General features: G+C 42.4%; 1 protein-coding gene across 25 annotated transcripts in view; it reads left to right on the top strand.

Moving 5' to 3' along the window:
- PPP6R3 (protein phosphatase 6 regulatory subunit 3) overlaps positions 1-14,589 on the top strand; it is a 1,519,855-nt gene that overhangs the window by 1,253,292 nt on the left and 251,974 nt on the right. For all 25 annotated transcript variants that reach the window (XR_014978878.1, XR_014978880.1, XR_014978879.1 and 22 more), the window contains 2 exons: positions 2,516-2,637; positions 11,509-11,662. Coding sequence is in view for 20 of the 25 variants with exons in the window: in XM_085644788.1 (XP_085500914.1) it covers positions 2,516-2,637; positions 11,509-11,662 (276 nt within the window). In the remaining 5 variants the exon portion in view is untranslated. The remainder of the gene's footprint in view (positions 1-2,515; positions 2,638-11,508; positions 11,663-14,589) is intronic.

Genomic DNA, 14,589 nt, shown 5'->3' with positions numbered 1-14,589 from the left:
CCCCCTCCTCAAAGGGTCTACAGAACCCGTTCTCAACCATCAGCAGGATACAGGAGTGTCCTCTCTATACTTCCTCATACCCAAGAAGGACTTGTCCCTCCAGCTCACTTTAGACCTCGGGCCCCTAAACAAACACATCATTTTAGAACACTTCCACAACCCTTCAAGACGTCATCCCGCTTATACAGCAAGCAACTTTATGGCTGCACTAGATCTAAAGGATGGCTGTTTCCACATTCCAATACACCCAGCACATCGCTGATATCTCAGGTTTGTTGTAGATGGAAGGCACTACCAGTTCAAAATCCTCCCCTTTAGGGTGACTACTGCATCACCAAGTGCCTTACGGTGGTGCCTCAAGCGGAAAATGTAACTTAATCTGTAAGCATCAGTTTGTGGCATATAGCACTGTAGATTCACATGAGTCCACCCTCCTCCCCGGACACCTGTGGCCGTTGCAGTATATTCAAATATATCCTTTTTTCCTCTTAAGCACGGACATCTCCTACCTATCACTTAATTTCACGCTCCATCCTCACCCTCCGTGCAGGAAAGCAATCTAACAATAGAGATGATGCCCATGCACATCATCACCAAAGAGAAGAGTCCCTCTACCTCGTGACTTAAAAGACTTTGCCGAAGAAAAACTTGAGCACACCTGGACCCAACACTAGATGGCAGGAGTAGGCACAGCATGTTAATCTACAGCACTACATACCATAAACAGATGCTTACACTGTAAGTAACTTTTTCCTTCTACTACAGTGTACAGTGCTGGGAATTAGATCAGGGCCTTGTAGTTGATAGCTGAGGATATCAGTCAACTTCGTAGGGAGGAAGGTTGTACTTCATGTTCAGTTTTTCAAGAATTTTAACTTGGTGGAAACCATATAGCAGGCAACTACAGGCATACATGGCATCGGTAAGGAGCTTAGGAGGTGGTAAAATGACAATTATTCTGAAGCCATTCACCATAGACAAGTGTGTTGAATAACTCCACCATCTCTACCTGCACCAAGGTAAGGATAGCTCACCTCAGTGGAAGGAGGAACATCTAATGTTCCTAGTTCCAGAGCACTAAAGGTAAAAGCACCATGGGAGCCAAGTTGTCATCCACTCACTCTGTGCGTGCACTGAGCCTGAAGCAGAGGACCCTCCTATAACCATAGGCAAGTCAGTGTTCTGAGTTTGTTTCTTCATCTCTCTGCTTAGCAATATAACAAGGTTGAGTCCGTCCTGTAGCTCAGCTGTGATTCTTTTTCTTATTTTCCATTGGTTGTCACCTCTCTAGGAGCTAGTGGCTTCAGAGTTTGGCGTTTCTTGAGTTGGACCTCCATGTCGACCTTTTCAGCGGAACCATGTCTTTTTCTCTTAAGTCGCAAACAATTCCAGTTGCAGCAGACTACCACTTATTTTTTTTGGTAGAGCACAACATTTGCTTAAATCTCCCAGAGACACTGGCAATAGACAGTCCACTCAGTAATTAGTGGCAGATATACTCTGAAACTCCTTGTCAATGTTCTCTTTCAAGGTAAATAGCACATGCAGCGAGGGCTGTTTGGCTAGAGGATCATAATGCCAACAAACTGCCCTCTAAGACCAAACCAAAAAAAACTCAGCAAGAACAAGTAAATAAGGTAGATGGTCTACAGTAGATATGACTTTTGCCCAAATAACCATTGAGTTGAAGAGTTGACAAATAGGACACCTTCTTCCTTACTAGAATTTTCAAGGTTAAGGTGGGACGATTTGTCCAAGATTGGGTACACTTGTTGCCTTGCAGTACATATTAACAGGTAAGCCCCTTATAACTCTTGCTTCATTTGTACATTGGCAATCTGGTGGTAAGAGCACATTTTCACCAGCCTTTTTTGCTGGAGATCAATGCCAGATCATGGGTTAAATTTGGATATGCTGCTCTCAAGAACCTAATTATTTGAGGCTGAAGTTTGATTCCCCCCCCTCGCCGGCAAATACTACTTGACAATCTTGTCTAAAAAGTATGTGGATGTGTGAAACATATCTAGGCAAACTAGATATCTCACTGTAGTTTCTCCAGTGTTGAGATCACTTAAAAGCACTCATGCCCAGTAAGATAAATAAACCTGTCAGAGTGTGATATCCACCACCATTGAGTGATTGCTTGCTGAGAAATAGAATAGCGCAAGGGTGTGCTTTGGCTCCTAGAGTGAACCTACTTTATTAGTCGCTTTGTGTTTGTAATTTGATGATGGAGGAATACTCTAAAAATCATTTGATTGTGTGGAAGCTATCAATGCCGGATAACAGTTAAAGGTATGTAGTTTTTTGTTTACCTTGCACAGTTCATGAAGGGAAATATTGACTAAAGTTTGAGAAAAACTTTAGATCCTTTTGCAGATGTGAACTGAAAGCTTTTCTACAGTCTTCATCATAAGAGACACAGGACCTGCAGGCAGTTAGATCTGTTTTCTATTAATATGTGATAATTAAAAATGTATGTACTATACCAAAGTGTTATTTTTTGTTTCCTCAGTTCTGGCAGCACTGATAGTGAGGAGAGCACCGACTCTGAAGAAGAAGAAGGCACAAAACAAAGTTTGTTCGAATCAAGCAGCACCAATACGGAAGATAAAATGGAAGTTGACACAAATGAGAGTATGTTGTATTTATGTCTTAAAACATTCAGTGACTTTATTTGATGTATGCATAACTTTGAGGATTTGTGTAGCGCATCAACCACAGAAAAGGATGAAAAGAAAACGCCTGGTTTTATAGGTTTTAATTTTGAACCTCTCTTGCCGGGTCGCAGATTGTATCTGGAGTTTTTTAAATTGCAACTTAAAATCACTGGAGTCAGGTGGCGCTGTTAATCATATTGAAAAGTGCAGATCCACTGTAAGTGAGGAAAGAGATTCCATCGAAGGTGCCATTGCAACTGTTATCATCAGTTCCTTTTTAGGTCTCGCCTGACCCAGCGCATGCGCTGCTCTGGCGAGACTTATTGAGAGGGCTCCAAAAAGTGCTACCAGGCCAGCCTAGAGCTACAGTGCATGTGCGTGGGCGCGCGCGCCGCGCTTTACCGCGATTACTATCTGAAAGAGACACGTTAGTTAGATTCCTCAACTTAGAATATCCCCAGGCGTCAGACTGGATCCGGAAAGATTTTTGCAGCAATACCCCTTGCGCGTCGCTAGGCGTCGTCTGCGGCTCCGTGTCCGTCGTTGGCGTGGTGCGCCGGAATGACGTCGTCGGAGTACTTAGACGCCGCCCTCGCGCGCTGACGTTAGTTCTTCTTTTTTCCGCGCCAGTAAGCGCCGATCCGGGAAGAGCTTACACCTAGTCATATTTTGACTAACTTTTTGACTCCTTTTTGATCTATCGACTCTGGTGCCGGTAGGATGCCTGGTTTTAAGGCCTGTGACGCCTGTCATCGCCTGATGTCGGTGACTGATCACCATCGCCGGTGCCTTTACTGCCTGGGGGCCGACCACGACGCGGAGTCGTGCCCCGACTGTCAGGCCTTGACATCGAAAGCTAGGCGGGAGCGGTCCCGTAAGCTTCTCCAGCTTCGGCACTCTGCTCCGCGCCGCTCTCGGTCCCGGCCACAGCCATTGTCATCGCTCGTCGGGGTCTTCGGGTAAGTCGAAGCACTCCATGAAGTCCAAGAGACGACATCGCTCTTCAGACTCCCCTTGCGGGTCGCGCGACTCGGCCGAGGGTCAGGGTGCGTCGGAGCCGCAGGAGCCGCGTCCGTCCACATACCCGCCGGTCCCTGGGACTGACGCTACTCCGGCGGAGGTCAGTGCCTTCCTCTCGGCCATGAGGGGCCTTGCTCCGCCGTTGACGCCAGCCGGCGTGCCTTCGGGCCCCGCGGGCTCGACTGGGCGACCTCGCGTGCCGGTGGCACCGGCCCCGGCGCCATCGACTGCTCCGGCCCGACAGTTAGACTTAGGCAAAAGAGTGCTGAATGTGAAATAAATGAAATCACAGATGATCATGGAAGTTTAATCATGGACCTACCCGGGATCCAAGAAGTGTTTCGGCAATTTTATCAAAGATTATACGATGCAGAACCCGCGATACAGCAGAGTCTAATTCAGGGTTACCTCAATAACATACCACTACAGGGTATTGTAAGCGAGGATAGCATGAAACTCGAGGCCGCCCTGTCTCAAGACGAGATCCTTAGTGCTTTAAAAAAGCTCCCATCCGGGAAGGCAGCCGGACCCGACCAGATCCCTCTGGAATTTTATAAAGCTTTCTGAGAAGAAGTAGGACTTGATCTGGTCGCAATGATAGGCTTGGCACAACTCGGGAGTTCAATACTTGACTCCTGGTCTGGGGCAGACATTATAATAATTTTAAAAAAGGGGAAACCACCCCAGGAATCCGGTTCATATCGGCCAATAACTTTAATAAATAGTGATGTGCAGATAATATCTAAAGCCCTTGCTTCCAGACTAAATATCATTATTGGGAAGGTAATACATCCATACCAACACGGGTTTATCCCGGGGAGAGGGACTACCCAACACATTCGGAGGGTACTAACATTATTTGATGCAGCAGAAGTCCCAGGGCACCCTATAGCTATGCTGTTATTAGATGCAGAGAAAGCTTTCGATAGGGTCTCCTGGGACTACCTTTGGGAGGTAATGAGATGGTTCGGACTAGGAAAGGGGTTCATCAAGGCCATTAGCAATTTATATAAAGCACCAACAGCGCGCCTTAGAATTAATGGAATATATACTGCACCTTTTGGGATAAAAGGGGCACTAGACAGCTCTTTCATTCGCAATCTACATAGACCTGCTATTACGTCAATTTGAATCTAGTCAGGAAATTGAGCCCATTATATATCGTGGAATATCTACAAAGGTGCTCGCATACGCGGATGATGTCACCCTGGTAACCCCCAATCCTCTATTAGCAATAAAGGCAGCTGAGGATATAGCTTTAGCGTTTGGAGAGATTTCGGACTATGCTTTAAACGAACAAATGACCCAAATTGTAGTAAACTGAGAGATTGCCCGATCCGATCCCCGAATGATAGATTCAGCAGTGTACCTCGTGATTACTATAACTTCAGAAATGGATGAATTAGTGGCAGTAAATATCGATCCGATAGTACGGAAGGCCAATACAGACCTTGATAAATTTCATAATTTGCATCTGTCACTGGTTGGCAGATGCAACGTGATCAAGATGGTTTTTCTCCCAAAATGTTTATATTTGTTTAGGGCTATCCCCGTGGAATTTGAGAAAAAATGGTTTACCATGTTAGATAATGTTTAATCAATTCATATGGGCACATGGAAAAACCAGAAGGGCTTTACGTTATGTGACTTTACCTTTTGACAGGTGAGGCTGGGCAGTTCCAGATTTTAAGCTTTATTATTGGGCTGCGGCACTTCAGTATATGTGTGGGTTGGCTGGCAGCGGTTCTAAACAACCTAACTTGGAAGACAAGATACCAGATGTATACAGGCCATTGTTGTGGGAAGATGCAGTAAATTGTTTCTTGAAATTCAGCGAGCCTAGCTATTTCAAGAGAACCAAATTTAAAACTATACAAGCAGCCTTCAAAATATGGGCTGCATTAAAGAAAAAGTCAGGCTTAGGGAGAATGAATTTTTATACACAATTGTTTGGCAACCCTACGCTACCTCAACTTTTCTCGGATCAAATTATGGCAGGATGGACAGAGCGAGGTCTTATGAAAGTCGGGGAACTAATTGGTCCAGATGGTTTTTACCTATTTAAGCATATTCAGGAAAAGTTTGGAATTGACACCAGGAATTTTTTCAAATATCTTCAACTTAGAAGCTTTTTTAGTAAAAAGGCAGGTGGGCTTATCGGATTTAGTAAGGTTGAAATTATCGAGGCAATAAGTAGTCAGGGATGTACTATTAAAAGAATCTATAATGAATTATCTGCAACAAAATCAGATGGCCTTGAAAAATAAAGCAAGAAATGGGAGGTTAGACTGGGCACCAAATCGGATAATTTTATCCAATCCCTAGAGCTGGCGCAGACAGTACTTAGTTCTGCTGGGCTTCAGGCCCAACACTATAAAACGGCTTTCTCTTTATATTGCACACCGGCTAAGATATTACAATGGGGGGGCCAAGAGGGTATTACATGTCCACGGTGTAACTCATCTAACGCTGATATAGTCCATATGTTCGCCACCTGTCCACGTCGTGATGGACTCAACTCATCCATCATGGAATTCTTTGAATCCACCTTGGGTTCTAAAGCTAAATTAACTCCAGCTCTGATACTCCTCGGGGTGGATAACAACCGGGGGCAATCAATGTTGGATTATTTTCTTTTTCTGGCTTTGGCTGTTTTACGTATAACTATTGCATCAGCTTGGCTAGATCATGCTGCACCAACATTCCAGTTATGGCTTGCTCGGCTTCTTTCAATATTCAATTTGGAAAGGGGAATATACGAAAGGAAGGGCAAAAGAGGGAAAATCTTAGGTAGACAGATATGGGCTCCTATATACAGTTGGAAGGAATAGTTTATTCATAATGGACTTTAAATAATATGCCTGTTTGGTATAAAGCTCGAGATATGCTATAGTTTGCTCACTTTTTTCTAGTTGTTCATTTACTCTTCCATATCATACTTCGTTTTATATTCTTTCTTCTCCTGCTCTTCTTTTTTCCTCTCCTTTTCTCTTTTTTATAGGCAACAAATATTTACAATGTATAGTTGCTTCCTAAAATGTATTATGTATCATGAATATTCACTTACTCTGTAAATTGTCAGTAAATGAATATGCTGTGCTGTATACTGGGAATATTAAACAAAAAAAAGCATGAAATAAATTATTAACATTTTTTTTAAAAACACAAAGGTTGCAAGGACTTTAGTTAGGTTCTGAATTTACACACACAAAACCACATAAAATCAGTTGTTCTAGTTATTTCAAGCAACTATAACTTGTGCCCCAAGGTAACTATACCTCTCGACCCCGCCATGCACAGTATTCTCTTCAATAATTTTATTGTAAATGTTGCAGTGATATCAGTGATGCCATAGGAAATGTCATGAATGATGTATTTGTAGGGTAATTAGCTGTGAGGGCACAAGGTATAGTTACTTGAAATACATAACTATAACAGCTGGATTGCTATGGTTTTGTGTGTGTAAATTCAGAACCTAACTTTAACTTTCCTGTAACCTTTGGTTTTTGTCAGTGAATTTCTAATTCCTAACCATAATGTCTCTGTTACCTTTGTGGTTTTTTTTGGGAGTTGAATTTCCACCTTTTTTTTTATGCAGGCGCGGTTCGTGCTCAACAGGAGGTTCTCTTGCCATTCCACCCCCCCAACACGGCCTGCCAACCCTATGTGGGGTTGGTTGGTTGAGTGTGTGTAATTTTGTATTTTTTCCCTATTCGACTCTAGATCTGTTGCGAATTACACTGGGAGGGTCGTGCTGAGCCCCGCAGTGGATCCGCGGATCAGCCCCAAAAATATTATTGGGTAATTTTTTGTCATCTTTTCTATGGGGTCAGTATACCTCTATTTTGACACCTTATCTCACTTTACACTTATTTGCCCAGACCCCCACCCCCTCCAAAAGGACGCACCAAGCCTATAAACAAAATGGTGGCTGGAACTTTTCTTTCATGTTGCGGACATCCCTAGATATCTATATTTCTATTTTTTCTTTAATAACTTCAGAACTACTGAACAGCTTTACACCAAATCGCAAAAGGGCCTTTTTCTGACCAAGAGCTAGCTTTCTGCCTAATTTGGTGCAATTCCGTCCAGCGGTTCAGGCTGTAGTCTTGTTCAAAATCCCTATGGGAAATTGCATGGGTAAAATGCGTTTTTGGACACCCCCTTTTTCACGGCCCCCGCTTGACAGATCACCATGAAACTTTTAAGACAGCAGCTGAAGAGTGGCAAACTAGTTTCGAGAAGATTCGTCAAACTGCACCGAAGTTATTGACAAAACACAAAATGTTTTGCGACCGCCAGTGTTTTTTTATATATATATGCAGCGTTGGCGGTTGGTGCTGAACGTGTACCACCAGTCGGCTTGTGGCTCTGCTTTTGACCGCAGTTTTTTTTGGAGCAGCATGTTTGTGCTATTTGATGGAGCCCCCAGAGAATGCGCCGGGAAATCAACTTGGATGACAGCTGTGGCATTTCAGATGGCGGAGTGGGGTGGTTTCACGACTGCCAGCACGTACGTCTGTGTCCCGTGGCTAGAAATGCCTTGCCAAAGATACCGGGGATGATCTGGTGACTGAGCACCGTGGATGCCGAAGCAGAATCGGTGAGGTTGGTGTGGCATATTGAGTTTATTATATATCAAGAACGAACAAGGGGGGGGCCGTAACGGGCTTTTTAAGGGAGGTCCAGCTAAGTATGCCCTAAAGTGTACAGAAAATTAATTACAAAGCTGTTCCTTTACAAAGGGGATGAGACAAACCATGTAGTGTGCAAAGGATTTTGATTGTTGGATATTGTGGCCCTCACACAACCATCAGGATGTCGTGAATCACGTACCCTTCAGGATGTATCGTGTCATCATCGGGCTGCTCCTGCGTCGAGTCGGCTGGTGCAATACCCGACGGGCTCTTTTTAGGGAGCACTCTTGTGGAGATCTTTTTATCCGGTACAGCCGTTGGGTGAGGTGGGAGTGTGGGGCTAGTTGTTTGTAATGTAGATGAAAGACAATAATTAAAATAGGGTTCGGAGTGCTTGTCTCAAAATATTTATTTAGGAAGCCTCCTTGCCTAATTAAAACTGTGAGGTGGAGTGTTGGTAACTTAGAATAATGAACTAGGTTATGTAGACTGCCTCATTGGGGTCGACATGTTTCTCGCTCAAATAGAGAAATTCTCTGGCGATTCTTCAGGACCAAGAGTTGTTCTATCTACATGTGAATCTACACTGATAATCCTAAATAACAGTCTAATAACAGGTCTGGGCGGTGCAAGACCCAGACCTGGTAGAGCGGGGTAGGTGAACTGGAGACACGGACTCGGCGTGTCTAACGCAAGGAACTCCTTGCGTAGCCTACCAGGTACTGCAGAGGATTATCCTATGGAAATCTTAGGGTAGACCGAGCTGCAGGTAAACTACTGGTTAAATGTTAATATTGAGAATGCTCACTGTTATTTAGGATTATCAGTGTAGATTCACATGTAGATAGAACAACTCTTGGTCCTGAAGAATCGCCAGAGAATTTCTCTATTTGAGCGAGAAACATGTCGACCCCAATGAGGCAGTGTACATAACCTAGTTCATTATTCTAAGTTACCAACACTCCACCTCACAGTTTTAATTAGGCAAGGAGGCTTCCTAAATAAATATTTTGAGACAAGCACTCCGAACCCTATTTTAATTATTGTCTTTCATCTACATTACAAAAAAACTATCCCCACACTCCCACCTCACCCAACGGCTGTACCGGATAAAAAGATCTCCACAAGAGTGCTCCCTAAAAAGAGCCCGTCGGGTATTGCACCAGACGACTCGACGCAGGAGCAGCCCGATGATGACACGATACATCCTGAAGGGTACGTGATTCACGACATCCTGATGGTTGTGTGAGGGCCACAATATCCAACAATCAAAATCCTTTGCACACTACATGGTTTGTCTCATCCCCTTTGTAAAGGAACAGCTTTGTAATTAATTTTCTGTACATATTGAGTTTATTCACATCCGTCTCCTCTGACCTTGCATTTGTGCCCATGACTGTGTTAATTTACGTGCTACATGGATTCGTTGACATAGGAGAATTTTCACTTACAACACTTTTTTGATTTGACTTCGCGGCCCCTAAAAGAAACATTTCTTTGATTTGTTGGCTGATTTCATGTTGATGACATCCATATGTGGAACTGCAACAGTAAATTTTGTGTTCGGATTTTGATTTAATAAAAATCGTGCGAGGGGATTCTGAGCCATGTAGTCCAATTAGCATATCAGCAATCATCCGGTGACTGACGTCACGGTCCTAAGAGCACTTTGCTCGTGTATTTTTAACCCTGTGAATCTATTACGAGACCCACATTTATGTTGATATATTTCAGGTTGTCACGGCATTTGTGAGCTATACTCTAATTTGTTTTGTGGGCAATATTTATATTATTGGGGAAATTTGTTTTGCCAAGCGTTGGAGTGTTGTGTGGTCCACATATGCAAAATAATTTAACTATTAGCACATGTTTTAAAATGTATTTTATTAAATGAAGATTGGGTGGGCTATTTACTTTTGGGAGTTTTGGCGCCACTACTCAGATTGTCATCTTAAACATGTGAGATCGTAATTTTGATATGCTCATCCTCTGGGCAGAGAACACACTCCTATATTTCTTATAAATATTCTTTGTATTGTTGACAGTTTTGGCTAAATAGAATGGCTGCGCATTGCGCTGTTAATAATAATATTTATGTATTCGTTGCACTATGCACTTTATATATATTTTCTGTTTTAGCCAGTCACGATATTATATGTGTAGGCTGTTCTCTATATCTATGTGAAGGAAGGGCTATATAATGATCAACTCATATGGCGCCAAACAGATTGATAAAGCCTGCTGCGCAGGCGAAACGCGTCTCTCCTTTGTTGCGGGGTCGTGGGAGACCTGAATACAATAAATTGGCCTTATTCCTACCTGCCATGTGTACATGCCTCTTGGTTGGAGTAGGATGGATCATGGAATATATATATATATATATATGTGTGTGTATGTGTGTATATATGTGTGTGTATATATGTGTATATATATATATATATATATATATATATATATATTATATTCCACCAGACCCTCTGTTCTCACAAAGTCGTGGCACACACTCGGGTATATAATTTTCGCAGCAACGGGGCAAGAACCATAAAGCAACTTTGAAAATTATATACTTGAGTGTGTTCCACGACTTTGTGAGAACAGAGGGTCTGGTGGAAAATTATCCCAGTGCACTGCTGCTACGTGGCAGCACCCACCCAGAAGTGAGCAGCGGTTTGGTGAGGACTGTTAAAGGGGGGAAAAAAGTATTTATATATATATAATATATACACACACACACACACACATACATAGCCACACAGTCAGTGATTCAGAGAAGTTTCATTTAGATTTTTTCTGTGTTCCATTGATTTCACAGGCATAGTTGTGATGGTCCGCTCTCATTGTGCTTCTAACACCTGAGTGACATTTCATGAGTGCACTGTATGCCCAAGAGGATTGATGCACCATTAAGGATTAATAAACTGTAACTGTCTGCTTTCAGTATTTAAAATTAAAATATGTGCCCTATCTTAAACCATTTTAAGAGCAAATGGCAGCAGCAGCTAAATTGCTAATACTGCACATGTTGTGACATTAGCATATACCACTATAAAAGTCATCTTGGCATAACTAAATGTAATTATTGCTATTGTTATGTCTCTAAATGTTTATATTTTTTATGCTGCATCTACCTTTTATTGTGAAATTATAGTTTTTTGCTTTGTGGTTTAAATGAATCCATTTGATCTTGACAGCAAATAGCTGGCCAACCAACTTTGAGGTACCTATGGAAACAGCCCACATGTCCAGTGCAGGTTCCTTAGTGTCTGATGTCTGGAACACTGAAGAACATATGCCCTCAAAAGAAACAGGATGGGCCTCCTTCACCGAATTCACTTCTTCCTTAAGGTATTGTGGTAAATAATTTTCTTTACCGGGGCTTAATTTGATACGGAAACATAATAAATATAGCTCAGTAAAATGAGAGGCAGAATCCGTGGTATTAGAGGTTCGGAATGGGCTTTATTCCAATGAACAATTATAATCGGTTGCTCCAAGTTCCATCACCACGGAGGTTCAGGAAGTGAAGTACATACTTTATTGACAAGAAATGACTTTTATAGTACATACATTACAATGAAGCGAATACAGTAGGCGTAACAATTGATAAGGAAAATGACGATTCATATGCGTAACCGAAAATGGGTGTAATAAGGAGTAAAAAGGAACATAATTGGTTATGATGTCATATATAGGTGGATCTATAAGATAATACTTGGCATAGATGCGTGCGCAGCAGCATGACGTGTGATTGACGTGCAACTAGGGGGTGAAGGGGACTTGACATTTAGCTCTACATGTGGAGACGAAAAGTCTGGGGGGTCAAGTCAACCTAATCCCAAATCATATCTAACATCCTATGTTTAAAGAACTATGTTATCCACAAAACAAGGACTCTCGGACAGAATCTATTCTATACTGACTGTGCGTGCGTGTACAAGCGTCTAAGTGTCTACACTAAATGCGAGGGGGTAGGAATATTCCATGGTAACAGGACTATGAATTACTTGCATAAAGACAGAGAAGTCGGGCCATTGCTCGGTAGCTGGAAAGAATATTTACTTAAACTACTAGACAGGAATGCATTGGCTGAGGGGTGAAGCAGATAACTCGAAGGTGAAATACAGTTCTTGGCAGAGAACAGGCTGATGTCAGGCTTCGTGAGCCGCGCAGAGAATGAGACAAAGTTCATGGTCACAGATGCAGGCTCAGACTGGAGTTTTCAGAGGCAGAAGTGGAAGAAGAGTTTGACGACAAAATCAGGGCCTACTTGCCTGGACTGTAAAATGGCATAAGTGAACCATATAAAGCCGGTGGCTTTTCATACTTAGGAATGGAATATCCGGCCTATTCATGGCGGATCTGACAGAGGACATGTTGACGGTGGACGCACATGTGTTTGCGTCTTCATAACTGGAACTGGAGGGAACATACATGTACTTGTAACATGCACATAGAACCGTTGGGGTCCAAGATAGGGGACATAACTGACCAGAAAAATCCATATTTCCACATTCCCTCCTTGTCCCCTACTTGCCCGTTAAGAGATATCAATCTTCATCAATCCATTGATCTGTTCATATAACATCATTTGTTCTTCTTTCTTCTTCCGTGACGAATGAGATCTTGGTGGTGGAATACACGATGTGGCACACAGACCACAGATCGCTGGTCCACATTGTAGACATAGACAGCAACTGAATAGTATGAGAAGGCCAATACCTAGGAATGATAGAACTTTCCATCCAAAGGTAGATATTATACTCCAAAACCAACCGGACCAAGTCCAAGTGCCTGGGTTCTGGTGTATCTGGCTTACAATCTTATGAAGGCGAGTTATAGCTTTATATACAGATGGCGAATTTTCTGGTATGAATACGCAACAGCTTGATCCGATGACCCTACAAGCTCCGCCCCTATCAGCCAGGATGACGTCAAGGACAAGACGATTTTGAAGCACAACAATCCGCATAGCAGACTGCTCTTCTGTTAAATTGCCTAAAGCGGAAATAGTTTCATTCACTACGGCTTCAAGGGTTCTAGTTAATCTACGTATCAGCTTACTATTAGTAACAGTACCTATATAGGGAAAGATGCCTTTATTGAAATCTGTGTATTTTTCCCATGCTGTTTCAGTGTAATCGACAATTGGGAGATCTCTCCGCTCTCTGTTGTGTACTAAATGAATATTTCTATAATAATCAGGAGGGGCTAGGAAAACAGGTGGCAAAAGGAATGCAATGTAGCAGGTACCATCCCAATCTAGAGGTAGACGCATATATGCAGTCTGACCACATATAAAGTAGGAGTGGCGACAAGCTCTAAATGAGGATTTGCCTTGATCACTGAATTCTACTATAGTAGTGCATTTACTATGGCCCATATGTATGGAACCAACTTTTCTTACACACAATTCACCTTTCGCTGGGAATACTGACATGGTTGGTAAAACTAGTTCAACTTCGGATTCGACATTTAGAACCATGAGATTAGGAGTAAAGTTACCTAATCCATATACTTCATTTTCTAGATCAGTTCCTGTTCCTTTGGGGCGACCCTCCTTGTCAGGGTAACAGACTTTGAATAAAACTAGGTTCAGATTTCCCCATACCCACTGGTCTTGGTAAACGGCTGTATCTGAGTCTATGGAATTGATTAAACTAAACCATGCTCCACAGGAGCCATTATGTGTAAACGGATGTGGAAAGAAAGGCAGGACTCCTTCATAATTCTGATAGGGAGGGAGTCGGCCACACACCCAACAATTAGTTGCATTACTAGTCTGATGGGAATGATGTAACATACTAATGAAAGTGTTATTGCGCAGCGCAAGTCTATAAGACAATTCATGCGGGGGTAAGTCACTAAAAGAATGTTCAGCAGTAACATTGTAAACATGTCTAGAAATAGGATAATATATGTGCAACAATATACTTGCAGTAATTATTAAAAGACTTGAGAAAATCAAAATTAATAATGTCACTATGCAGTGACTACGCAGTGATTTACAGTACGCCTGTCGTTTCAACATTTTCCGGGTGTTTTCTCTATTCAGGTCCAAGGGATACATGTCAGAGACAATTCAACCGCTTCACCTTGGAGAGGACTTAAACAATCAAATTGCTCGACTGATTGGGCCTAAGCTTTAGTTTATAGTGTTCAGAGTCACTTTTTTCCACAAAAGGAAGTTTTGAGTCAATGGGTGAAGACACACGAGGTGAGGTATTCACATCTGATTTTAGTCCATGAAATTTCTTGATATGACTTGAATGAAT

Source organism: Triturus cristatus, chromosome 3_1 (assembly GCF_964204655.1).
Source record: "Triturus cristatus chromosome 3_1, aTriCri1.1, whole genome shotgun sequence".
NCBI lineage: Eukaryota > Metazoa > Chordata > Amphibia > Caudata > Salamandridae > Triturus > Triturus cristatus.
The sequence above is the reverse complement of the archived record's forward strand: the minus strand, read 5'-3'. Positions and strand labels throughout refer to the sequence as shown.